The sequence below is a fragment of the Mustela nigripes genome, chromosome 7 (assembly GCF_022355385.1).
Source record: "Mustela nigripes isolate SB6536 chromosome 7, MUSNIG.SB6536, whole genome shotgun sequence".
Taxonomy (NCBI): Eukaryota; Metazoa; Chordata; class Mammalia; order Carnivora; family Mustelidae; genus Mustela; species Mustela nigripes.
Genome location: NC_081563.1, coordinates 10,789,232 through 10,815,853, shown reverse-complemented (window position 1 = coordinate 10,815,853; position 26,622 = coordinate 10,789,232). Strand labels below are relative to the sequence as shown.

The following is a 26,622-nucleotide window of genomic DNA, read 5'->3' as shown; positions in this document are numbered from 1 at the left end:
ATAGAAGTAGCACTTGGCACATGATAAGAAATCAGGAAAAAGTAGTGATTTTAATTAATTTTTAATAATAATTATTTTTACTGTGTTCTGGCTCTGTATCACCAGTCTGTCACTTGGCAACCTTGGATTACTCTGTCACATGTTGATGTCAAATTAACGCCATGTTTTTTTCTTAACCCCTTGAAGAAAGGTACAGAACTCCGTTAACTCTGCTGCTTTGGAAAACTTCATTTCCCACTTGAATGTTTCTTCTTCGCATTTATTGATATGATTTTTCTACTGAGCAGATGCCTTGTTTGGCAGCTTCTCTCTATCACTTTCTTCAGTTTCTACTAAGATGTTGAAAACCACCAGATCTTTATTATGGAAATTGCTTTAAACTTATTTTGTCATTGAATAGGGCTCTGAGAGCGAGCATAGGTTAAGCTTTTCATTTTGGTGTCTTCTGTAATAATGGAAGCACTCTTCATGTCTTAATTTCATCCTCACAACAATGATTTAAGGAAGATGTTAATATCCAGTGAGCTGAGAAGTAGAGATGAGAAAAACAGGGCACAAATATAGTATGTTTGTATTCCAGAAAATAAGAAAAAGTCTGGTTTGCACTGGTAAGTTTGTATCCTTTAGAGACAGTGACCTGTGGTAGCTGGCTTTCTGCATCAGAATATGTTCTGTGATGCTGCACTGCAATGTGACTTGTTTCGAATAATGTCAGTGCTATTTAGTTACATGACTAATATATAATGCATCCTGGAAAATAGTAGGTTCAAACATCTCTGAGTATTAGTTAAGGAATTTTATATATTTTTGTAATTGAAACACATAAAATTTGGCTTTAGGGTTAGAAATGCTTTTAATGAATTGCCTTTTTAATTCACTATGTTTCTTCTATCTACTTTATCCTGAATGGGTCATAAATTGAAGAATCTGTTTTTAGCAGATGCGAAGCTTATGGGTACAAATTATCTTTTCTAGCTGATTCTGTAATTAAAATGTGATTTCATTTAGAATTATTAAAGACCCCAAAAGTCTGTAAGCTAAAGAAAAATCAAGATTTGTTTTTGCAGCTGATTAATGGCACTATTTAATATTCTGTTGACAGTTGCACTGGGCTATGGAAAAACTGACTGTAAATCTACTGACATTTAGTACAGCATGCTTTCTTTTCTCTAGCTGCAGCAAAAAATTATTCCCGATCAGGACCAACTGATGGCAGTAGCTCTGGAGTGCATCTACAACTGTGAACGAAATGACCAGCTGGCTCTTTGCTATGACATATTAGAATGTCTTCCACAAAGAGGATATGGGTAAGAACCTACAGCGTGCCAGGCTTATTGTCTTTTCATCCTACCAGCTAAAATGAAAATGTTGCTTCCCAGAGGGTTCATTAGACAGAATTTTGGGCATATAAAAAATATACAGAGAAGAAAATGGAATCATCTGCAAACCTGTTGCCTAGAGATAAACTTCTGTTTTTCCAGCAGTGTTTGAGCAATCACTATAATTTTGCCAACCTTGATCAATTATCCATCAAAGAACAAAAATATCACAACCACCACAACAAAAAGTACTTTGCATCTAGCGCATAGGCAGTGATGACTCTGTTTTAAATTGTTTCTAATTAAGCGTTTTTCGTATTTATGAGCTTGTGGTATTCTGCGAATTATTTGTTCTTGGCCCTTGCCTATAATAATCGTGTTCAAGTAGTAATGTATGAATATACATAATTTTATTTTACTTTGTTTTTCTTTGTTTTATTGAAATATAATGAACACAGAGCACTGCATAAGTTTGAGGTGTTCATCGTAATGACTCGACGAACATCATGAAACGACCACAGTTTGGTTAACATCTGTCATCGCATGCAGATACAAAAAAAAAGAACAAAAAGTTTTTTTTTTAAAGATTTTATTTATTTATTTATTTGACAGAGAGAGATCACAAGTAGGCAGAGAGGCAGGCAGAGAGAGAGAGAGGAGGAAGCAGGCTCCTTGCTGAGCAGAGAGCCCGATGCGGGACTCGATCTCAGGACCCTGAGATCATGACCTGAGCCGAAGGCAGCGGCTTAACCCACTGAGCCACCCAGGCGCCCAAGAACAAAAAGTTTTTTTTCCTTGTGATGAGATCTTTTACTTTCATAACAGCTTTCATATATAACATATCACAGTGTTTTTGTTGTTTTTAGTTGGTTTCCCGAATTGTTCCTTGAGTAGAACATTGTATGTCATTGTCCCCCATACATACTTATCTTAGACCTGGAAGTTTATACCTTTTGACTGCCTTTACCCATTTCCCATGCCTTCCACTCCCACCTCTGGTAGCCACAAATCTTATCTTTTTCTGTAAGTTTGTTATTTTTGTTGTTTTAGGTTCTTCTTCTTCTTCTTCTTTTTTTTTTTTTTAAAGATTCCACGTATAAGTGAGATCATCATACAGTATTTGTCTTTCTTTGTCTGACTTTTTTCACTTAGCTTAATGCCCTCAGAGTCCATCCATGTTGTCATAAAGGGCAGGATTTCCTTTTTTTTTTCTTTTTAATGGCTTTCATATTCCATTGTGTATATGAAAATGGCAGATTTTTGTGATTCATACATCTTTTGATGGGCCCTTAGGTTGTTTCTTATCAATCTCGGCTACTGTGACTAAGCTGCTCCCTCTCTCTTTTCCTTCTAAGGAAATTTTAATTTTCTCTGAACTGAATGATAGAGATCACCAAGTTTGCACCCCATTGTGAGATAGTTTCATGCATTCACCAACGGTACTGCAATCAGATGTGAGTTTGATGGGTAAAGGATATTTGCGTGGGACTGAAGTATTCCCTCGGCAAGTTCATTTATTTTTTTTTTTTTTGTCATTTCAAAAGGGAAGTTTAGCTTTCGAAAATAGAAGCTGACTGCCGTCACCTTTAATTAAGCTACCAGATGTGCTGTCACAATCAGCCTGGTGTTACATGCCTCCTGTGAGGTGCCAGTCTGAAGTAAAGGTGTTCATTCTTACTCTAGTCAGTCCTCTGGGCCTTCAGGATGACAAGCGGATGCAGAGAAGGGGGAACAAGTTAAATCACACCATGAAGGAAACGGTCAAGTAAATGCAAAGTGTGAGACACTCTCCAAGTCAGCTGGTCCTTCCACTTTGTGAAAAGTCTGTGTCATGGAGGTGCTGATCCAAGATCGAGGAGTCTAGGGGGTGCCTGGCTGGCTCAATCAGGAGAGCATGTGACTCTCAATCTCAGGGTCATGAGTTCAAGCCCCACTTTGGGTATAGAGATTACTTAAACAAAAATTTTAAAAAAGATGGAGTCCAAAGAGACATAATCCTCTCCTAATTTTTAGCTATAAAGTAACATATGCACATAGTGAAAGTGAAGAAATTGAAAAACTTGTAATTGATCAACAGCTGTTTGCTGCCCCACCTTCCCCGTGTCTCCTCACAGGAAACACCAGCTTAGAGAATGTGTTTCTTCTGGTCTTTGCCTGCCTCCTCTAAGACAGCTCATGCGGTGGCTGCAGTTTTATGTGATTGTTGACTTCTTTATGGAAGTCTACCCATCCCCCATACCTACTTCTACCATTTTTTCAGTATAATTAGGGTAGCATTTTCATCATTATATTATGTAAATATAGTTTCTACAGATCTGGGTATGATTATATTCCTTTGTATGCAACTTTTTGTTTTTCCTGTTTTTCTTTTTCCCCCTTTGTTTTTAGAAATTTCCTTTTCCTTTTTTGTTGTTTTGTTTCCATTTATCTCCTTCCCTCTTCTGATGGAAATAGAAAGCTCTTTTCTGTAGTCAGACACATCTCAGTTCCTTCCCTTTTCCCCATTTTCTCTCCCTCTGTATCTTTTGGAACATCCTTCTTGGATGTCTTTTCTCTTGCTTTGATGTGGGTTAATTGTTCCATATTCTGTACAGCTGCCATCCTGAGGCTTGGGTTTGTCTCTCTCTCGTGTTACATATTGCATTTCTGAAATTTCTTTTCTCCTTCCTTTACTTATTCTCTCATTTTGATGGAACACAATCTTCCATGGAGTTTGACAGGAAACTTCATGGAGGTGCTGATCCAAGATCGAGGAGTCTTTGACAGTCTTTGACAGTTTCCTGTCAAAGATTACATGGAGGCATTTTTTTTTTTTAAGATTTTATTTACTTATTTGACACAGAGAGAGAGATCCTAAGTAGGCAGAGAGGCAGGCAGAGAGAAAGGGGGAAGCAGGCTCCCCGCTGAGCAGAGAGCCTGATGCGGGGCTCTCAATCCCAGGACCCTGGGATCATGACCTGAGCCGAAGGCAGAGGCTTTAACCCACTGAGCCACCCAGGTGCCCCTACATGGAGGCATTTTTATTTTAAGACTGTTCCATGTGGGAGAGTTATCAGAATTGTCCCCTGAACTTGGTAGAAACCTTGGCTATATACAGTTCTAGGTTTATAATCTTTTCCTTGGGAGTTTTGAAGGCATCAGTCTTGTCCCCTCCTCCCAGGATTGTCAATTAGTCCTACACCATTGTAAATCACTACTTTCTAGATGGCTTTTCTTCCTTTTTGGATATCTCCGTGCCTTCTCTTCATCTCTGATGTTCTGAAATATCGTAAGGATGTGTTTCATCGTGACTCTGAATTTGTTATGTTGTTCATTTAGACCCCCTGTTCCAATTTGGAAAATCCTGCCCTTTAGAGCTTTGGGAAATTTTCTTACATTTTTTCCTTGATAAGTTTCCTTGGTAATTTTATTTGTACTCCCTTCCTTTTTCTTTCTCTATTTTTTAATACTTCTTTATTTACTGCCTTTTTTATTCTTTTTCCCACCTTTTGATCTTTTGTTAAATGATCTGGGAGTTTCTTCAGTTTTATCTTTTCATCCATCTTTTGAATTTTAAGATTTATTTTGACTTTCTTATTTAAATTCTAAGAACTTTTAAAATAAGATAGTGTCCTACTCTTGTTTCAGAGTAGGAAACTCTGTTCCTCTGCTCCCTGCACTACACGCTTTTTCACCACGGTCTCTCATTTTTCATATCCTGGTTGTTTGTATATCTGCCTTCACTGTTAGGGACTGTCCTCCATGTTGAGTGATTCTTGATCATTAATTTATATCTAAGACACTAAGAAACTGATTGTAAGCTTTGTGACAAGATAAAGCCTTTTCAGTGTAGGAGTGCTTGAGAAGTCGCCTCGTATGTGAGCACCTAGCTTGTCCTCTTGTTTAAGCTTTGATTTTTTTGTGTGTAGGTTCATCTTAGATTCTAGTATGTTACAGGAATGTTGGGTAGTTTAGAGATCCTGATCATTCATCGCCTCATCATGGGTCTCAGTACTGACCACCCAGAAGGAATCCAAGCAGTTAGACTTGTCAGTGGTAGAGCTGAATGGAGATTGTGGTAGCGCTTAATATGTCTTTGCCTTCCTCCATCTAGGGTTAGGGAATCTTCATGTAGGGGGCCTCAGCACGTGTTTATTACCCAGACTTACAAAAATATGACCATAGGTTATCTCACATCCTTAGTAAAGACTGGCAGGAATAGCAGGTGTGCCTCTGGGAACCGTAGGTATCTCTCTGAGAGATATGGGCTGTCAGTAGGTAGCAAAAGGCTGGTAAAGGCATTGTATGGACAGATTTTGTAGCGCAATGTCATTACTCATCATTTAGAAACCTCAACCCAGTGGCTATCAGGTGTTAGTAGTAAAATTGTTCTCCCTAGAGGGTAAAAAGAGATGCAGAGGCTTCTCTTAATGTCTGTGACAGAGGGCAGTAGTGGTGGGAAGTCTCTTCCTTAAATGGCTTTGCTGGGAAACTTGATAGTCTGTCTTTCAGCTTTGTGCCTCCTTTGTTGTCCTTGAATCAACTCGTCAAGCTCATTGACTCCCAAGTGACACGTATAATTTTTAGGAATAAGTGTTTTAGACCTTGTTTTTCAGTGAGATCAAACTAGCATAAATATCAACTAGAGCTAATCTATTAATTTTTAAACAGTAATTTGCCTACCATGAAGTATCAATGAATGATGATATTAAAAGAACATATTTTATGTAGACATTATAATTACAGAATTAGTGTGTTTTTGAAGAGAGTGTAGGCTAAGAAATCTTGGCTTCAGATTAATGGTTTCTTTTGATCTAACAGACTTTTTTGTAAATACAAAAATAGATTGATACTCTGTTTTCCATGTATTTCTTAATGATTATGTTTCATATTTACAATTTTCTAAGTAACATTTTTAAATTAACCTACTATTAAAATATAGAGCTTCCAAATATTTTCTGTGATTCTCTTCATGCCAAGTTCATCAATTTTATTCTGCCTGTGGTTTGTTGTTCATTTTTAGTAGTTATTTTTTTTTAATCACTTAGGAAATGAACACTTATTTAACCTAATTAATTTTTGTGCATCTTATGTAGGCAACATATTCCACTGGCTAAAAAACATCTATAGTAATTATGTTTATGGATGTCAATTCATAAAGGAAAAACCCTGTATTTTTTTTTTAAGATTTTATTTATTTATTAGAGACATAGAGCACAAGTAGGCAGAGCTGAAGATGTTCAGAAATAAGACCAACATTTTGCCCAGCAATGTAATATTGTTGTATATTAACTATAAGGGAAACATCATATCTTTTTTCACTTGAGTATTATATTCTATGTAAGAAACTACTACTAAAACTTAATTTTTTTCTCTTAATCTTTCAGTCACAAAACAGAGGTAACAAATGCTCTTCATGACATGGCAGACCAACTGGAACAAATTCTCAGGTGAGAAAAATGTTAGTCTGTTGGCGGTGTGCTGATGCACTACAGTAACGTTTCTGCCCAAGAAACGTTACTTTTCATATGTGCAGTGGTCGATTGCAGTTTAACTTCCTATTTGTTTGACTCTCTTGGGAGTGAATTTTCTTAATACAAAGGGATCGCTAGCTGTGGCAGGGTAATTAAGAGCCTGGATTTTGAAGACTGGTGGACCTGTGTTCAAATATGGGCCTGTGACTCAGAAGCTGTGTACTCTTTGAACCCTGGGTTTTCTTATTTATAGTATCTAACCCATGAGCTAATGGGATTCATGTTAGAGTAACCATTTAAAGCGCTTCCTACCCATAAGGTACACAAGAAATGTTATTTCCTGCAACAGTTATTATGTCTGTCAGCAAATAGTGTTTGTTATACTCCTGACTTCCGTTTTTTGGGCATATTACCTCTGATAGGATATCTGGATTAGATCAAACTGCACTAGAGCTTTCAATGAAGCATGAAACTTTCTGTGTTGGAGCCTGAAATTCCTAATTTGGCATTTAGGAAGTCAAATATATTTTACTAGCATTTATATGCATATATGAAGATGCTTGAGTAATTTTAAATAACTGTATTAAAAATTTTAGGACTAAAAATTTTTTCCAACACATAATTATAGAATTATAAGGTAATACCATCAGTTTATAGTAGCGATATGAATAGAAAAGTATAATAATTTGGAGTCTACTAATTAGAAGTTTTATTCATTGAATTTAAGGGACTTGAGTATAAAAATATTTCAAGTTGTATTTAAGGAAACAGTGTTTTTGTGCCATATGTGTATGGGAGTTGAATGAAGAATCATTCACTATCCTTAGGACCTCTGTTTCTGTATTTATTACTACCTTGCTGCTTGTTACTTTGTGTCCTGAAAGTTATATAGTTTTTTTTTTCCTTGAAAAATTTTTAATAAATCAAGTTCTTTCTTTTCAACCTTAGCTTATTTTAGATTGGCTGTGTTTCTCCTATCTCTGGTGTCCTTGAGAAGTTGAACATAGTTTGAGTAAAATTTGGTGGATTAAGACAATATGGATTCATTCCTTACAAAGTTGCATGATTACTTTTTTTTCCGTAATGAAACTGAGAAGAGTGATCTAAAAAAGATATGGTGAAATACTGTGAATTTCACAGAATTTCATGGTATGTTCCTGGGTGTAACCAAGAGTGGTCTTGATATCACATTATGCTCTTTCTACCTCAAGGAAACAGTTATATGTGGTCAGTTTCTGCATGATACCCACGTCTTTCCCTGTTTAGTTTAAGTTAATGACCTTTTAAAATAAGAAATTTTTCCCTTTTCCACCGCATAGGTACTAATCACTGAAAAATGTTTTAGCATATGTGATGTCAGGTGACATGACCCATGAAACCTGTCTTTACGATGAGCTACTGAATTCTAGCTGGTCACGCTCTATAAACTCAGTAGTAGTTAATTCAAAAATGTGAAATTTGGTGAGGTCACCCATCATACATATATGACACTGATGACTGGGGAATGAGATATCTCAAGAAGGTTCATCTGGGACAAAATTTGTGACATTTTTTTTATTTTTATAGAATAGATTCTGGAGGGAGATTGAGCCTTGTGATGTTTCTTTGGCTCCAACTCTAAAATTGTTTATTCCTTTTCTATTGACCTTACCTCTAACAAATTACTCACAGGATTGTTTAGAATAAAAGCTGAGTATTGAAATGATAGATTTGCTTGTTTTACTGATTTGATGCTTTTAGAGTAGAGGAAAATAAAAAAAATTTTAGATAAAGATATGTCATATTTTTAAAAAAAATTGACTACTAATTCCAAGTACATTGTAGTAAAAGTACAGGAAATAAGATTTGATATATGATTGTTAGCTTTTTTTTTTTTCTGAAAATTAATGCAGTATGTGAAATTGGGTCATTCTATATGCTACTTTTTGTTTTTAGTACTAAACACCTACGTGCTGGTTGTATGTTCAAGACTCTCAGACTTTTTTTGTTTGATAGCAAGACTAAAAAATTCCTCTCTCACTTTTAGTGTGTCGGAGCTCTTGGAGAAACATGGACTCGAGAGACCAGTTTCATTTGTTAAGAACACTCAGTCTAGCTCAGAAGAGGCACGCAAGTTGATGGTTAGGCTGACCAGGCACACTGGTCGGAAGTAAGTAATGAACAAAATTAATTGACACTTGTATATGATTAAAAATAAGTACTGTTCTTCTTCTTCTTTTTTTTTTTTTTTAGTTACTTCATTGATTTATAATTGGCCAACACTAAATTCCATGTATTAAGTGTAGAATTTGATAAGTTTCAATACATGTAGATACTTGTGAAACCATCTTGCAATTGAGGTAATAACTATGTCACCCTTAGAAGCTTCTTCTTGCCCTTTTATATTCCCCTTCCTTTTGCTTCTCCTGATCACCTCCTTCTCCCCTCTCTAGACTACTACTGATATGTAGTCTATTCCTATATATTTGTATTTTCTGTAACTTCATGTAAATGGAATCTAGTACACACTTCCGTTTGGCTTCTCTGTACTCATTTTGTCATTCATCCTTGTTGTATCACGGATCAATAATAATAATTCCATTTTATTTATCGAGTAGTATTCCATTTTATGGATTTATCACACTTTGTTGAACTGTTCACCTTTTTATGTGGGGCTTGATCCCATAACCCTGGTATCATGACCTGAGCGGAAGGCAGAGGCTTTAACCCACTGAGCCACCCAGGTGCCCCTGTTTATGGACTTCTTGGGTTGTTTTGAGTTTTGGTTTTTACAGCTAAAGCTGTGGACATTTGTGTACTATAAAATATTTCTAATTTTTAAAATTGTAAATAGAATTTTCTTAATTTCATTTTTGGATTGTTCACTCCTAGTGTGTAGAAATGTTGACATATATATTTTTGATTTTGATATAGTAAGCTTGTGTCTTCCAACCTTGTGGGGCATCTGTATTAGTTCCAGTAGGGTTTTTTTGTTTTTGTTTTTGTTTTTTTTTGGCTATTCCGTGGGATTTTCTGTATACAGTATCATGTCCCATGCAAGTAGAGACTGCTCTACTTCTACCCAAGCCCTACGAGAGCTACACTTGCACCACCTAGATGGCTCCAGAAATCCCAGGCTCACCCAACAGTAGTAAACTGCTTACGGAATGCAGCCAGTAGTGGCTTGCTCAGGGAACTCTCCTTCCTGAGAACCCCCCCTGGCATTTTGTATCTGTCTGTCTCCCTATCTGTCTTTTTTAACAGTGAACTATAGTTATTGATGTATGTGCCTTATGTTCCTTTGGAGATGATAAGCTTCTCTAGGGCAAGTGATAGAGTTCCTATACATCTAATATGGGACCATCTATATCAATGGCCCTCTCTCAAAAATTATTAAATGAACAATTTAAAAGGTTTTGGCAACTCAAGTCTTAAGATTTTTTTTTTTTACAGCTAGAAACAAATGGTCAGTATTTCTGATCATGCTGACTCTACTCTAGTACCCACTCTTCAAGAAAGCCTTGCTGTTATAGCTAGAACACTTCTTGTGTTTTCCTTGAGTTCCTCAAGCACTTCTGAAACCTTTGAAGTTAATCTCTACTCATGCTCTTCTACTCTAATATGTAAGAGAATATGGCCTCTTTTTTCAAACTAGTTAATTTGAAGTAAATCTTAATTATTTCATATATGCCATCATGGCTTGGCCCTCAACATATATGGGAATATTCTTAGGCATATTCTAAGTGGTAGCAGATTTCACTGAATCTGTGCAAATCAAGTTTTACCATCTTGAGTGCAACACTGTTTCTCCCTGGAAAATATCCCTCAGTTCCAAGGCTGTAACTAATACATCATATTTATACTTAGGGATCTCTCTGTTAATTTGCAACTCTCTGGTATAGTGCCTTCAGGTTCTACTCTTGGTTCCTGTTTACTGAATGTATTCTGAAAAGGCCATTGTAAATAATGTCTTATAATTTATTTTAATTAGAACCTGTACTTACGGCTAGCCATGTGTGAGAAAACATTAATACCATCTGTCCCAGTGTTGATGGCTTCCAGAAGAACAGCTGGGATATGAGAATTTGAATTCAGCTAGACAATGCCTAGGTTCGATTTTATCCAGCTGGTGCAAGATGGACACTCTCTGCATCAAACGTTTTGCAACTTACTTACCTGCAAGCCAGATCTGAAGGAGCTCTCCAGTTGTTTGAAGTTCCCCAAAGAGTTCATGTATCAAGGTCTAACTAATGGACACACTTCAGGGATTGTCCTGGGAGACATGAAAATATGTCAGTTTGTTTTTTCCATTTGTATGCTGAGATAAAAAAAAAAAAAAAGTATTCTCTTGTGCTTTTTGCATAGGCGATAGAAGTAATTACTCATTTTGTGAAATAAGTATAAAATACTATAAGCAAGTGAAGCATATGCTTATTAAAAATTTTTGGTGAAAAATTTCATGAAGACCAGAAATTTCATAGGAATGATCTCAAATACATGCTTTCCCCATAGCAACACTATTATATGCATATAGTCTGTTTGCCCTGTTTTTAATGCATAAAAAAGGGGAAGAGACTTGGGAAAGAAACATCCAAATGGTATTTGACAAGCACAAAACAAAATAAAATCCTCCCTTTCAAACAGTGATATTCAGGATTATGCAGAACATCAAGGTTAGCAAGTCAATATAAATAATGGTTCCAAACTCATATATATTCAACAAAGGTGAGCTTTTGGGGGAAGCAGAGAGAATTACAACACTTTCTCCCTCCTGCTAAACAATATTAGTAATCATGTATGTAACTATAGAAACCACAGAAATGTGTTTGTAACTTTCAGATTCATTCATTAACATTTATTGAATACTATTTTATACCAGAAGAAACGGGGGGAGTATCTTTTCATACATTCTAGTTTTAGTTAATCTTTACACGGTACAAAAAGGGAACCTAGCTCATAGAAATTAAGAGACATATTCAGAACTGTATAGGTAATGGAGCTTGTCTTTATACTTAGGAATGTCTTGCTTCAATGCCTGTGCTCTATCAGAATTAATCTCCTCCATTTCTTATCACTCTCCAAGATGGGCTTTAAGTGAGGAAACCAGAAGTCAGGAACCCTAAGAGTTCACGATCATGCAGCTACCATGTGTCTGTGAATTTGTTAACAAACCCTTTCCTTGCTGCAGGAGAACCTGAACCATGAATTCTCTAACTCTGTAAGCCTGGGTATCCACGTAAAATGCGCTCTGATCAACAAGACCGTGTGTGCCTCATTGGTTGTATAAACCTGATTCTTGGTTGGTAAATTGCTTCTGACCTCAAGGAACTGGAAATGGACTGGAAAACCCGATAGGGGCTTTGTGCTTTGGGCTTTCCTAAGTGTGGTCACTGGCTTGTCCTTCAGGAGATTCTAAGAACTGTGCCTGTGGAATTATTACAAAAGATAGGTTCTTGGGGGCCATGAAACTCCTGCCTGAGTTAGATGGGGCAGCTCTTGGCACTATATTATAAGATTCTCTCCTGGCACCAGGGCTGTCCCCTGGGATGTGCATTAGCTTGGTCCGTCACTCTGTGGACCCTTGCAAGGGCTCCCACTGAGACAGCCACTAGTGCTGCGCTGCCGATGAACTGGGGTCCCCAGCCTCTTGACTGATGCCAGGGGTGGCCTCTGGTCGCCTTCCAGGTCTGTACATATAGTTGAAGTTAAGGAGATCCCCCGTGGGGGTTGCAGTCTGATAGAGATGGAATTGAAACCAATTCTCCTGTGTCCCTGTGCTTTTTCTGCTAGATCTCAGCTGCCCTACCTTTCTGTGCTTTATTTTGTCTTGGAAACTCACAGCTTGTTTATCTTTGCTGTTATCACTTAATGCCAGTCTAGTTCTGTGTCTAGGCAGCCGAAGACCAAGGTGGCTTGGGCAGCGTCTCTAGCGTTGACACAGGGCCGTTCAACTTTTCCTTCTGATTGATGTTTTTCCCTAGAAATTCAAATGAGATTATTCCTATTGGTCATTTGGGAGCTGTTTTACCATATAGAATGGTGATACCAATTTTTTTTTAACCTTTGGCCAATTGAAGAGAGATTTCATGAAATCCTTTTTTTTCTCCCTTCCCCTCCTCCTGCCCCCAACCAGGCAACCTCCTGTCAGTGAGTCTCATTGGAGAACGTTGCTGCAAGACATGCTAACTATGCAGCAGAATGTTTACACCTGCCTGGATTCTGATGCTTGCTATGAGGTAAGTTCCTCGTTTTTAGTTTGGGAAGTTTGACTGTTACAGTGTGTTTCCTGGACACAGAGGTGGTGACCATGACCCTCACTCTTGAGTAATACCATTGAGTCATAGCCGTGAATCCAGCAGTGCTTTCTCGGTTGAGCACTCACGTATCTTACCTCCCGTCCCTCCGTCTTCGATCATTGCACCAGCGGTTATCCAGCGAGTTAATCCTCAGCTGGAAATGGACTCCTGGGCTCCTGGGCTCCTCTCACTTCCGTGGTCTTGGTGGTCACTAATGCCTGTTTGATGTAGCTGGGAAAAGCCTTTCCAATCTGTCCTATCTCTGCCAACTTGCAGTTCCTCCTCCCTTGTCTCCCCGCTTCCATATTTCTAATCTACACTGATTCAGGGCATTCTTCTAAAACACCTTTTTATGACACTCCCCTTCTTATTCCATGTCTGCATCAGAGAGTAGCCGTACTTCCTAGCGTGGCATAGAAGGCCGTGGCAGACGTGCTTCTGTGCCCGCTCCCCCCTGCGCCGCTCTCTACGCGTGCCACTCTGCACGGACAGGGGACGCCATGTTTCCCCCTGCTCCACTGCGCCCCCCAGACCTGCCCTGACTCCGGCTTCACGTCCAGTGACTCCACCTGCCTTGTTCCCTGAGCCTGGATCTACTCCCCTTTCCTTTATCTGAAAATTGTTGGTAATTTTCAGGACTCACTTCACTAATTATGCCCTCCGGGATGCCTGCCTCTGTCCTTTCATGTAACCGTGTCTCTATTACAGTCTTTCTTTCAAATGCAGTAACTGGTTTCCGTGTGTGGTTTTTCCCTTTGGTCAGGAGCCCCTAGGTAGGCATTATCATATTCATGTTCAGCCTGTTCCCCCAGGGTCTATTGTCCTGTCTGGAACACAAAGGCTACTTAAGAAATGGCTGCTGATTGACGTAGGAGTGTAACCCAGGGGGCTTTAATTAATGTTTTTGGAGGGTATGTATCTTACCACCAAATTACTCCTAGTTCTTATAGAAAATGTGGAAAAATGATCCAACTAACCCATTGAATGTGATATTATTTAAAAGCAGGTTTTTGAGTTTTTCTCAATAAGCCAAACATGAAATCATTTAGGATCTTTCCTTGTGTTGCTCTGCTCTGACATCATAAAGTGTGACCCCTTGATAAAATGAGTTATACAAATAGGTCTCTATTTTGTGAAATTGGTTGGTATTTTTATTCATGGTGATTTTAACAAAAGAGTGCTAATATAGACTGTTGAGAAACGGTTTTATATTCGAACGTCAGGTTTTTAAATTCTTGAAGGAGTGTGAAGTTTACATTGATGATTATATTTTCAGACCATGTACGTAAAACTGCCAGTAGCTTCCCCTTTTGTGTCTAAAGTGAAACTTGAATTCCAATTCCAGGAGAAAATCTGTATTCACATGGGCTCCAAAGCCTAACCATCATTTATACGTCTGCAGTAGTGTTTTTAAGTTGGAACGGTATTGTTTTGCTATTTTCCTGTTTCTGTTTCTAATTGGAAATTGGCAATAAATATATTACACTTGAACTGGCTCATAACAACTTGACTTATTCTTTTTGTTATGTATTTTTTTAATATTTTATTTATTTATTTGAGATAGAATGAGAGAGCACAAGCACTGAGAGCCCCAGGTGGAGGGAGAAGCAGACTCCCTGCTGAGCAGGGAGCCCAATATGGGGCTCCATCCCAGGACTTAGGGATCATGACCTGAGCCCAAGGCAGACACTCAGCTGACTGAGCCACTCAGGCGCCCCTGTTTTTGTTACATTTTGTTATATTTTAACACCTTTTTATTAGCTTTAATATTTTAATGATTTCTGGTGGTTAGCCTCTCTCTGAGAGAACATTTGAAAGCGCATTATAACAGCTTGAAATGGTTATAGAGGAAGGTAATATGGACTTGGCAAATTACATTTTTTTAACTTACATTTTAAATATTACATTTTAAATATTATTTTAGTAGCTTTTAAATTATGCTATGTTGTTTCATTGACTTTCGGCTATTATATTAGAGGTTGCTTTCTTGGAAAATAATTTGAAAGCTCAATGGCACAATTTTGAGAAAGTTAAAGGTTCCATTACAGCATGTAGAGCAGAAATGTATATTGTTCATTTTAGCAAAAACTTAAATTTTAGAGTGTGTGAATTGCATTTCTCAATCTTAGACATTAACTCTTTATGGCTTACTTGAATGAACCAAAGGAATAAATTATCATATCTAAGTCATTTGGGTCACTTGGAGTAAGCCATTTTCACCTGTTAGATATAAATGATTAGGGTTGCTCATTAGTAATTTGCTTTCTGTCACAATAGGTATTTTGTATCAGATTCCTTATAGATGTTAGTAATTTTATCCTTATCATAGTCATTTTAATAAAGTCCTGTCTAAAAATACTACCTTCCCTAGACGCCTAGAAATAAGTGAAAATAAGGGGATCCTATGAAAATTGGGTAGTCTTAATCATAAGAAGATTCTTGATTCTCCATGAAATCTGCTTTTCATCTCTTGCTTCTATTTCTGTGCTATCCTCATCCAGCAGATGATGGGGTGAACATTCTTGGAGAAATTCCTATACTAATTATATATTGACATTATTAGTGTAGATCTCTTTGTTTAAGACTTTTCTGGACTAGGTAATGAGTAAATATTCTCAGTTACACAATAAATTTTATGTTAATTGATGCTATTAGTTGCCTAGTAGAATACAATGATACTTGCACAAATACCTTAAATAGTTTTTGGTCTGCAGATTGGAAAAAAGTCAATGTTGTATTTATAGCATGACAGTTTAGTTTGTAAGACTAAATTCAGATACTATAAGCAGTTATAAATTATCGTATTCAAAGATTTTCTTTAAAAAATTAAAATGTTATAGTTTAAGTGGAGTGGGCCCTATTGAATATGGGACCGTATGTCTAAGGAATCCTGTTTTTTTAAATCATTTTTTATTTTTTATTAACATGTAATATATTTTTAGCCCCATGGGTATAGGTCTGTGAATCGCCAGGTTTACACACTTCACAGCACTCACCATAGCACATACCTTCCCCAATGTCGGTAACCCAACCACCCTCTCCCTATCCCCCTTCCCCCAGCAACCCTCAGTTTGTTTTGTGAGATTAAGAGTCTTTTAAGGTTTGTCTCCCTCCTGATCCCATCTTGTTTCATTTATTCCTTTCCTACCCCTCAAATCCCCGATGTTGCCTCTCAACTTCCTCATATCAGGGAGATCATATGATAATTGTTTTTTTCTGATTGACTTATTTCGCTCAGCACAATACCCTCTAGTTCCATCCATGTCATCGCAAATGGCAAGATTTCATTTCTTTTGATGACTGCATAGAAAGGAATCCTGTTTTTAATGAGTATGAATTCCAGATATTTTACTTAAACATTCCTTATGGTACATCAAGATACAATTGATCCTTGAACAACATGGGTGTTTGTTTTTTTGATGAGTAGAGTATTAAATGAGTACAGTATTATATGTATTTTCTCTTCTTTATGATTTTAATATTTTCTCCAGCTTACCTTATTGTAAGAATAAGCAGAATATAGTAGATACAAAATACAAAATAATTCTGCTACAGAATATAGCAGATACAAAATACAAAATAATGTGTGAATTGGCTGTCCATATTATCAGTGAGGTTCCTGGTCAACAGTGGGCTATTAGTAGCTACGTTTTGGGAGAGTCCAAAGTTATAGGGGGATTTCTGACTGCATGGGAGTTCAGCACCCTAAGGCCCATGCTTTCAAGGATCAACTGTGTTAGGCTTCCAGTTGGTTTGTTCCATTAAGTTATTTCTTCTTTCTAAAAGACGATTTTGTTTTACTGAGGTGAAATTCACATAACATAAAATTAACCACTTAGCATATGCTTCATTGTCATTTAGTGCATTCACAGTGTCATGCTACTGCTGCTTTTAGGATGGTTGTATTTTTAATTGATTTCATTGGATGTCAGAATCTTCATTTCATTGAGAACTGAATCTGCCCTCTTTAACTAATTAAAGTTTCTTCTTTCCCCCAGATATTTACAGAAAGCCTTTTGTGTTCCAGTCGCCTTGAAAATATCCACCTAGCTGGGCAGATGATGCACTGCAGCGCCTGTTCCATAAATCCACCCGCTAGTGTAGCCCATAAAGGGAAAACCCAGTACAGGGTCGGTTATGAAAGGAGTATTGACTTGGTCTTGGCTGCCAGCAGAGAGTACTTTAATTCTTCTACCAGCCTCACGGATAGCTGCATGGATCTGGCCAGGTGGAGTAATTCTGTATTCTTCCATGGGAGGGAGGGGACAAGTCAGAATACACAAACTCCATTGTTGGTTTTTATTCTTTCCTTTACAAAACACATTGCCACAAGTACAGATTGACTATACTGTATGGGGCACAGTTATTTATTGCTTGCATACAGAAAGAGAATTACCTTATGAATATTCATCAACTTTCTCCTGACCGCTTTTCTCCAGCATGCCTTCCCAGTCTTTCTTGCCCATTATCAGTGAGATTGTACATTGCTTCTGTTAGAAAGGATTCACGCGCTAGCCTGCAAATTCAAGTTCTAGGAATTTGTAGCACATCGAGGCAGTGGCTGTCTGCTTTACATGACTTGTGCTCTGTTTAAGGTTGAAGGACCTAATTGGATGATAAAGCTCTGAAGTCCCTTCCTGGTGGAAATTTCTGGACTGTGGATTCAGTTTCTCACTTGGCCTGTTGTACTGGAAATTTAGTGTCAATATTTTTATTATTGATTCTTTTTTTTTTTTTTAAGATTTATTATTTGAGAGAGTGTGCGAGCCTGTGGGGGGGGGGGATGGGCAAAGGGAGAGAGAGAGAGAGCGAATCCTCAGGCAGACTCCCTCCTGAGCACAGAGCCCAATGTGGGGCTTGATCCCATGACCCTGAGACTGTGACCTGAGCTGAAACTAAGAGTTGGACGCTCAACTGACCGAGTCACCCTGGCACCCCTTTTTACTATTGATTCTTACGAGGACATTTGTCCTTTTCCTCTCTCACTTGTTTTAACCATGTTGTCAAGTTTTTGTATATATGATTTATCTTTCAAATTGTTATTCAAAATCTTTAAAGATTTTTATGTTTTCTTTAATAGTTTTTGTCTTGTGTGTTATCTTTTGAGAGACCTTTAATTTCCAAGACCATTATAATAATTTTTCATTTTTTTTTACTACTTTGATAGTTACATTTTCACCTTGAAATTTTAAGCCCATTTGGAATTTATTTTGATGTAGTGATTGTGTTGGCTACTTAGATTTATTTTTTTTCTATCAAATGACTAGCAGCTAAAAGCTTAAAGGAGACTTTTTTCCCCAGTGATATCTTAGCACAGAGAGAACCATGTTTTCTCAAACCATGTTATTGAACTTGACAGAGTTGTTAAAAATAGTAAATTTTTTTTCTTCTCTCCTAAGGGATTATATTTCTATTTCAGATGATGAAAATATCAAATAGAATAGCCTTTGAAACTGGGAGTTGTGTTTGACCTAAATCTTTTTGGCCGATGTTCTCACAGATCATTTTCAAATCTACACTTCCAGTATTTCCCTTTTTCTCCCACAAGGGCACATCTTAATTTGGAAAACATGTTGTATGTGTATATAAGGTGACACCAGACTGATGATGATCTGTGAGCTAGATATATTTAAATGTTCACAGTTATGTTTAATACCAATATATTCTTACTGATTAAATTATTATGAACTAATTTTTTAAATTGAGGAAATAATACATCCATAGGATAAAAATATTCAGCAATACAAAAAAGGTTATGTGTTTACAATAATTCTTCTCGGTCCCATTCCCCTAACTTTACCCCTCAGCTATCTTTTTAAATCATTTTCCTATATATCCTTCCAGAATACTTTCTTCAATGTTACCTTCCTCTTTCTTAAATCACAAATGAGTGCTGGGGCGCCTGGGTGGCTCAGTGGGTTAAGCCTCTGCCTTTGGCTCAGGTCATGATCTCAGGGTCCTGGGATCGAGTCCCGCATCGGGCTCTCTGCTCAGCAGGGAGCCTGCTTCCCTCTCTCTCTCTGCCTGTCTCTCCGACTACTTGTGATTTCTCTCTGTCAAATAAATAAATAAAATCTTAAAAAAAAAAATCACAAATGAGTGCTTATGACTTGTAAGTACCTTTCTGGATCTCCTTATTTTCACTTACAATCTATACTGATGGTTTTTTTCAAGAGGACATGTCAGATTGATCTATTCTTTTTGATGGTTGTAGAATATCCCTTTGTTCGACTTTTTTACAACTTATTTCATTCATGATAAAAATTCATCCTGTTGTATTGTAAAAACACTGGTAGTGAGCATCCCTAATTATGGGTGGGCATGTGGGCGTGTGTGAGCCTATCTGTGGTAGAAATTGCCAGAACTGGGAACTTGTGGGTTTGAAGGTAGCGCGGTAGTTTTTCCGTAGCTGCTGCACGTAGACTCGTCCCTTGTTCCATTTGAATCAGAAGTATGCGTTAGTGCTCATCTTGGCTCAGTTTTACAATTTTGCAAAGCAAGGTAGGCCTCCATCCATCGCTCGGTCCCACAGATGCATCCCGGGGCCCAGGGATCTTCAAGACAATTCAAGACTTTAGCACCATTAGCCTTTCCTGGCCCGATCTCTGCCTCTTTCTAGTCCTGTGTCCCAGCGTTCGCCACAGGCACCTTTCAGAAAGTAAGTTTATTTGTTAATGAAAAGATTTCTTAAGTGCACGTTGTCTGGATTTTTAAAAAACGTGCTTAAAATACCCCACAGGTGTCACAGATTCTTGGTTTAGCAAAGCCCTCTTTCCTGTATTCATCTCAGCACTGCATTATAAACGGACTCTTCCTGTGATCAGAAAAATATCCTTTGTGCAGTGTCTCAGCTTATTCTTTTAACGGAGTTGAAGTTGTCACCAAACAAGATGTTTGTTTTTCGTAGAAGAATAACTGGAAATTACCTGAGTTCTGTCTCCCTTTTTAAATCCTTCCTGTATGATTATTACCTTCGGAGTCCGCAGGAAAAGGAGCGTTGAAGGCAGTTAATGTATTTTGCTTTGTAATGTGATACCGTTCCCTGCCCTCGGTACAACCCTGCACAGATCACTTCGCCTCTCTGAGCTTTGGTTTTGGCTTCCTTAGGAAGCGGGTGATGCTATTTGCCCATCACACAGGCTTGCTATGAGGATTAAGTAAGATAACAGAAAGTGTCAAGCAGGATACCTGGAATGTAGGAGGTTTTTGATAAATATGTGTTGGATCTCATGTTGTTGAATACAGAAAGGCATCTTAGCCAAGCATCTCTTACTTTTTTTTTTTTTTTTTGGTTAAAGCTGATCTTATTTCCCTTAGGTGCTGCTTACAGCTGATAACTGATAGACCAGCAGCCATTCAGGAGGAGCTAGATCTTATCCAAGCCCTTGGGTGTCTTGAAGAGTTTGGGGTAAAAATCCTGCCTTTGCAAGGTGAGTTTTCTATTTAATGTTGCATTATTAACTTAGTATTAACTTACTTTGCGTTGACTCACTAGCATAGTTCTTTTGTAGTTGTTTGAATTAAGGAGTACTTTTGGTCATTTAATCCATTAGCAATAGATCTGACCCTCTGCCCCATTTTTCAAAGGAAACCTTAAGTGGAAACTCAAAGAAGAAATATATCCAACATTTTATCATAAATTTATTTTGTAAGTTCTCAGTTATATCATTAAAAGAAATAATACCAGTCAATTTTTTTGGATAAAACCAAATGGGTATTGTGGATTAGAGTTTCGGATCTCCATCAGTTTTGATGTACAGTTTATTTCTGTATTTTGTTTCAGTTGCATAGATTTGGAAGTAGCTACACATGATCATAGATGATTTTTTATGCTTACTATGGAATATTCTTTAATTGTGTTGATACGATTTTATTCAAAGGAATGATAGAAAGTTCTTGTTTAGAGTTTAATTACTAGCGATATCTTAACGTTGCTCAAATTCTTCTACCTAAGTGCACACGTCTGTGTAGTACCACCCAAACAAGCATGCTGATATGCAGTCGTGTGTCATTATCTCCTTTGTGCTATGAGGACAGTGTGTGTCTCCCAGTGTCCTGAACCTTACCCGACAAGTGGGTAGTAGACTTCCTATTGTCTTGAACTCTGGACCTCAGTGCCCTAAGTGAAGCGGGTAGCATGGTTATCAGCAGTATGCTTGGTGCCTTCCATGTAATCTCTTTTCTTCACTCTTAACCCTGGAAATGTTTGGGCTTGGGAGTGGGGGAGGTGTAGCGAAGTTCTTTCTGTTTCTGTTTTTTTTTTTAAATTTTTTTTTTTTCTGTTTCTGGTTTTTGATAAATTTTCATGAGAATTGTCTCTCCTCTTCTTCCTCTTCCTCCTCCTCTGCCGCCCCCTCCTTCTCTTCTTCTTCTTCTTCTTTTTTTTAAACTCCTGGTAATTTTGGACAACAGGGTCCTGTTACAGGTTCTCGGTGTCTTTGTCATTGTTTTGAGGGTTTTGAGTCAGATGGATCTTAGGAGATGTAAGTCATTAGACACATTCTCACGTTTTCTTGTGGGTTTCCATTATAGTTCTACTAAAAATTAAAGCTCTGCTTGTCAGGTGAATTTATTAGACTTGAACGAGGTAGTATTTCTGTTACCTTGAATAGCATTAGAAATAATTTCCACATGATTATACATATCCTGTAGCATCTTAAGTAAGTATGGAGATTGTTAAATTACTGGAAAATTCCATTTTGTAGTATCGTTCCTGTAACTTTTGAGCCCAAAGCTTTTAAAATTGTGGAAATAAATCAGTTACTAAAAATATTTTCATTTTGTTCTCAAATGTGTTACATCATGAACTATCTCCCCTGAAACACATATTCAATCAAGAATTCAGTGGTGGGGGAGTCCAGAACACTATGAAGCTTGCCCTTCTTAGATCTCTTCTAAGGCCAAGTCCTTATAGCTTTGACTCTGTGTATATGTGTGTATTTAGCTACTTATTTATTCCAGGTGGACTAATGTAATACCAAAAAACCTTTTCTTGCAGTCCCCCAAATGCTAAAGATTTAGTTCAATTGACTTGAAATAATAAATAAAATTTTAATTTTCTGTGGTGCCCAGTTAGCAGTATTTTTGCTGGCATTATTCGTACATCATCTGATGGGTTTGAAAATCTGCAACCAACCTGCTACCATGTGCTTACTTCTGAGAAATTTCCTGACTGAAGTGTGTGTTAAGAAAGACATTTGCTCTCATGTCTTGACAGCTTTCCAGCTTGATCTATTGATTTCCTATTTAAAATGAATGTCAGAAGACCTTCTAGATGGAAGATGGGATATTGCCTTTGTATCCTGTTTGTGTTTATGTTGCAGATACACTTTAGGTGTAAGCTGCTTTTGTACTTCTCGGGAATACTGGACAAAGTAACTTGATACTTGAACATTCATGGTCCGGGTATTTTTGTAGCACATGTTGTTCATTTTGTCACTTTGCTTTGTTTTAAGGCCGCCTTTGCTTACACTCCAGGAGTTGCTAGTAGTCACCAAGGGAGGGCTAGTTGTACTAGCTATATTATAATTAAGGAGTTAATAGAAAACAGGGAAAGAAATATGTAAAAATGGGTCCTTACGTTTGAGTCTCCTACAAAGTATTTGTGTGTGTGCACATGTGTGTGTTTTCCCCCATAATTTGGATGTTATGTTTTGTGTAAATTATTCTTACTGTTCACATGAGCAGATTTGAGATGTTTCAGTTGTCCGTCATGCTTTTTCTGTAGTAGGGTAAATCGTTTTTTAGTCGCCAAGCATTGTGGGTAAAGCCAGCCTGGAGCCACTTAGTGCTGCGTAACTGGACAGGTATCTGACCTTGCTTTCTGTGTAAGTTTCCTCATTTACAAAATGGGGATACTAAGAAGCACCTTCTAGAATTTCTCAGAAGGGCTAAGGCCATGTGTGCACAGTGCCTGGGACTTCGTAAGAGCTCTAGTCATCAACTGTCATTTTTGTTGCTTCTCATGGAGGTCCGCATTTCTAACTGGTGGTAGAATTAGAGTCTCTTACCTGCTTTCTCATTCTTCCTCTGTTCTCCTCTTTCCATTTGCTTTCCTTCCATTTTGAATTAGCTTCTTCCCCTATTCCAGAAATCGAAATGATGAAGGGAATAAGGTACATTCTTGACTTGGAAGGACTGACCCTGAAGGCAAGACAGAGTCACACTAGTGTCATGTACAAGTTTGAATTCTGATTCAGCCACTTTGAGCTGTGTGACCTGTAGCCATCGTCATGTTTTTGAGCTTCATCTTCCTCAGATGGAGGTAATCATAAAAGATTCTCTAGCTGGACCTGAAAGTTGTATCTGAAACACTGAGCATTTTTGCATGAGAGGATTCCATACTTCATAAGCATTTCTGTGACTAGGTCAGTAGCAGTAGTAATAGCAATAACTAACATTGATTGAGTGATTTTTGTGTTCTAAATATATTTATAGGTTTTTTTTTTTTTTAAGATTTTATTTATGTGTCAGAGAGCACAAGCAGGCAGAGTAGCAGGCAGAGGCAGAGAGAGAAGCAGGCTCCCTGCTGGACAAGGAGCCCAATAAGGGACTCGATCCCAGGACCCTGGGATCATGACCTGAGCCGAAGGCAGTGGCTTAACCCACTGAGCCACCCAGGCGTCCCTATTTGTAGGTTTTTATTAATTTTCAAAAATACCTTATGAAGTAGTGGCTATTATTGTTTTCAACTTCCAGATGATGAAATCAAAGTTCAGGGGGTTAAATAGCTTGCTTAGGATCACACAGACGTGGAGCTAGAATTCAAACCTGTGTTTGTAAATAGTAGACCATTCTCTACTGACGAAGTGGTTGTGAAACTAAGATTCAAGAAGGAAACTCAGGTGTTCTCACTCATCAGCTAAGTGACTTCTGGGTAGTGTCACCTGCACCTGCACAGTTCAGATTTGTACTTCAGCAGTGGCACACAGAACTGCCCAGGTTGCTATGTCCCTTTGATGCCATTCACTAGTGACCGAATTTGGTATTTTGTGTCTGTGGTTTACTGGGCATGGTTCACTGTCTGTGTCTCGTAGAAGGTGTTGATGAGAGTGCAGGTGTGTAGCTCATCTGCTACACAGATTTTCCTTTATGCGTTTATGTGTGTGCATGTGTCTGTGTGCATTATAGTTTTTTTTTTTTAAACACTGGATATATACTTATGACAACCGCAGGAAAATGAGAGACCTTCATACATGCATACATGTTTATTCCTATTATTAATTCCACTTGAAAAGGAATGTTAGGTGTCGAAGAAGACTCTTTCCTTCATAGAAATATAATAATATCTAAGGCTTGAATTTACCTAACTGAGAAATTACATTTTGAAATATAATTTAGCATGTCCTATGATAAGCAGTAAGAGAGAATTAGTATAGTGATTGTCCAGAGGCTCAAAAAATAGTAAATAAATAAATAAAGTAAAATGACCATTGAAAATGACAACTGCATTCTCTTAGAATCCCACTCTCCAAATTTACTTGATGTATTTGAAATATTAGTAGTTATGCAAGAATCAGACAAAAAAAACTTGGAACTTCAGAGAAAATGAGGATCCGCTGCTATGTATGGCTTTAGTTTTCTACTTTGATTTTATGGAGCTAGAAAAAGAATGGTGACAGTAAGGAAATCCACTTACCAGATTTATTAAAACTACAGTTTCTCTAAGAGTACCAGCTCATCAAGTACAGCTGTAAAAGCATCTATGAAAACCTTAGATTTTTTTTACATATGTGGAGTGAGATCTGTGGTGGGTGTTGTTTTGAAATAAAATTAGAAACATGTAGAAAGTACCTTTCTCATAGTAATTGAATCTAGAATATTGAAGTAGTAATACACATTTCCTTAAAATACATATAAGGAGAAGACCCCAAACAGTAGCGGATGTTGAAGGAAAAGTAAAAACCCAATTTTTTGATTGAGAAAAGTTACGGAAAAGTTTGAAGTGTATGGTATCAGTTAATTTTTGCTAGACTGTGCTATCACAGGTCTCTCAAAAGCCTCAATGACACGTGAGAGCAAGTTGATTTCTTGCTTACAGGCATTTCTGCCCCATTTCCTGGGAGATGGCATTCTCATGGGAGGGGTGAGGGTCAGTAGTGGGGTCCCATGGTGAGTCTCATGAAACATTGGCTGAGAGGTGGCATATGTCGCTTCCACTCACATTTCATTGCCCAAGAAATCACACAGCCAAGCGTACCATTAGTCAGGTGGGTATTTGGGGTACAAATAATTACAGTGGATACTGGGAGTAATAATACAATCTAGCGAAGTTAGACTCAGATGTACACGTTGGCTGTGGTGATGGTGAAGTAAGTAATTGAAGTTTTTATCTACTTTATGTTTTATGGTAAAGGTGACAAAGGATGACTGTACTAGCAGATGTATAAATAGCCATTGTAAAGGAACCCAGTATACACTGAAGTATTTAGGAGTTAAAGGATAGGATATATGCAGCTTATTCTTGAATAGTTCAGAAAAAACAGATTGTGTGTGTGTGTGCATGTGTATGAGTGTTTGTATAAATGTATGGGGGGGCTCCTGTGTATGGTGGTACATGTGCATGTATACATGGAGCAAATTATTAACAGCTGATTATTCTTGACCAAAGAGTTCTTTGTAGCATCTGGCAACCATTTTGTAAGTTTGAAATTAAATCATAATGAAAACTTAAATGAGCCCATTCCAAAGAAAAACTGCCAGCTCTCTCCTTTATCTCCCCAACACCTGGGCCCTCTACTGCCTCTAAGAAATTTTGGTGAGAACACAGAATGTGTGGGAGCTAGCCATGGATTTGGTAATGGACAAAGGAATGAAGGCTTAAAAAACATATAAGGAGGTGGGTTGAATTCTGGTTCCATCATTTTGTTCAGTGACCTTTCCACACTTTTATTTTCTGAAGATGATAGCACCTGCCTTGTCAAGTTCTGTCTTGTAGGATTAATACATGTAAATTACCTACAACAGTGCCTGGGATGTAGGTCGTATTCGTGTAATGTCAGCCGCTATCCTTAGAGTTGCTACTGTTGTATTTCTGGGGGCCCAGCCGCCTAGGTAGTGCCAGCCTTCTTAAATGTTGACAGCTCCCCTTACATAACCATTCCTTCCTAGCATATGTAGAATAATCTTTACTGAAGTTTTCCCCCCCTCCCTTTAAGTGTCCTTAATTACCTCGTAGTGTGAACCGATATGATCGGACATGTTTTGTTTTCCTAATATCTGGCTCAAGCGAGAAGATCGGGCCTGTTTGGGAAAGGGTAGTACATTGGAACAGTGAGCAGTTTGAAAATTCTTACCCTTTAAATGGGGGTGATGAAGTAGAGGTGGAAGATGCATGTTTGGAACATGGAATGGCTTTTGGGGTCGGGGGGCAAATTGAATGAGGGCTCTGGTGTAATAAGAACAAGTATATGAAGTTTTCAGAGCAAACACTGAGTTCCTTATAATTTTCCCTAAGACCCTACATGGCACTTGAAAAGGTGACAGTTTTCTTAGCTTCTAGATACTGATGCCTTTGCTCTTTCAGAAGGTTGGTGACAAAAGAGCCTAGCCTAGCTGTGTATTATTTATTCAGAA

At 37.8% G+C, this 26,622-nt stretch overlaps 1 protein-coding gene across 1 annotated transcript in view; it reads left to right on the top strand.

The window, feature by feature from the left end:
* The window catches only part of NBAS (NBAS subunit of NRZ tethering complex), a 317,167-nt gene that overhangs the window by 138,241 nt on the left and 152,304 nt on the right, over nt 1–26,622 (top strand). Inside the window, exons 26-31 of the mRNA XM_059405174.1 lie at nt 1,174–1,307; nt 6,686–6,748; nt 8,799–8,921; nt 12,885–12,987; nt 17,046–17,275; nt 20,365–20,477. Coding sequence (XP_059261157.1) covers nt 1,174–1,307; nt 6,686–6,748; nt 8,799–8,921; nt 12,885–12,987; nt 17,046–17,275; nt 20,365–20,477 — 766 coding nt within the window. The remainder of the gene's footprint in view (nt 1–1,173; nt 1,308–6,685; nt 6,749–8,798; nt 8,922–12,884; nt 12,988–17,045; nt 17,276–20,364; nt 20,478–26,622) is intronic.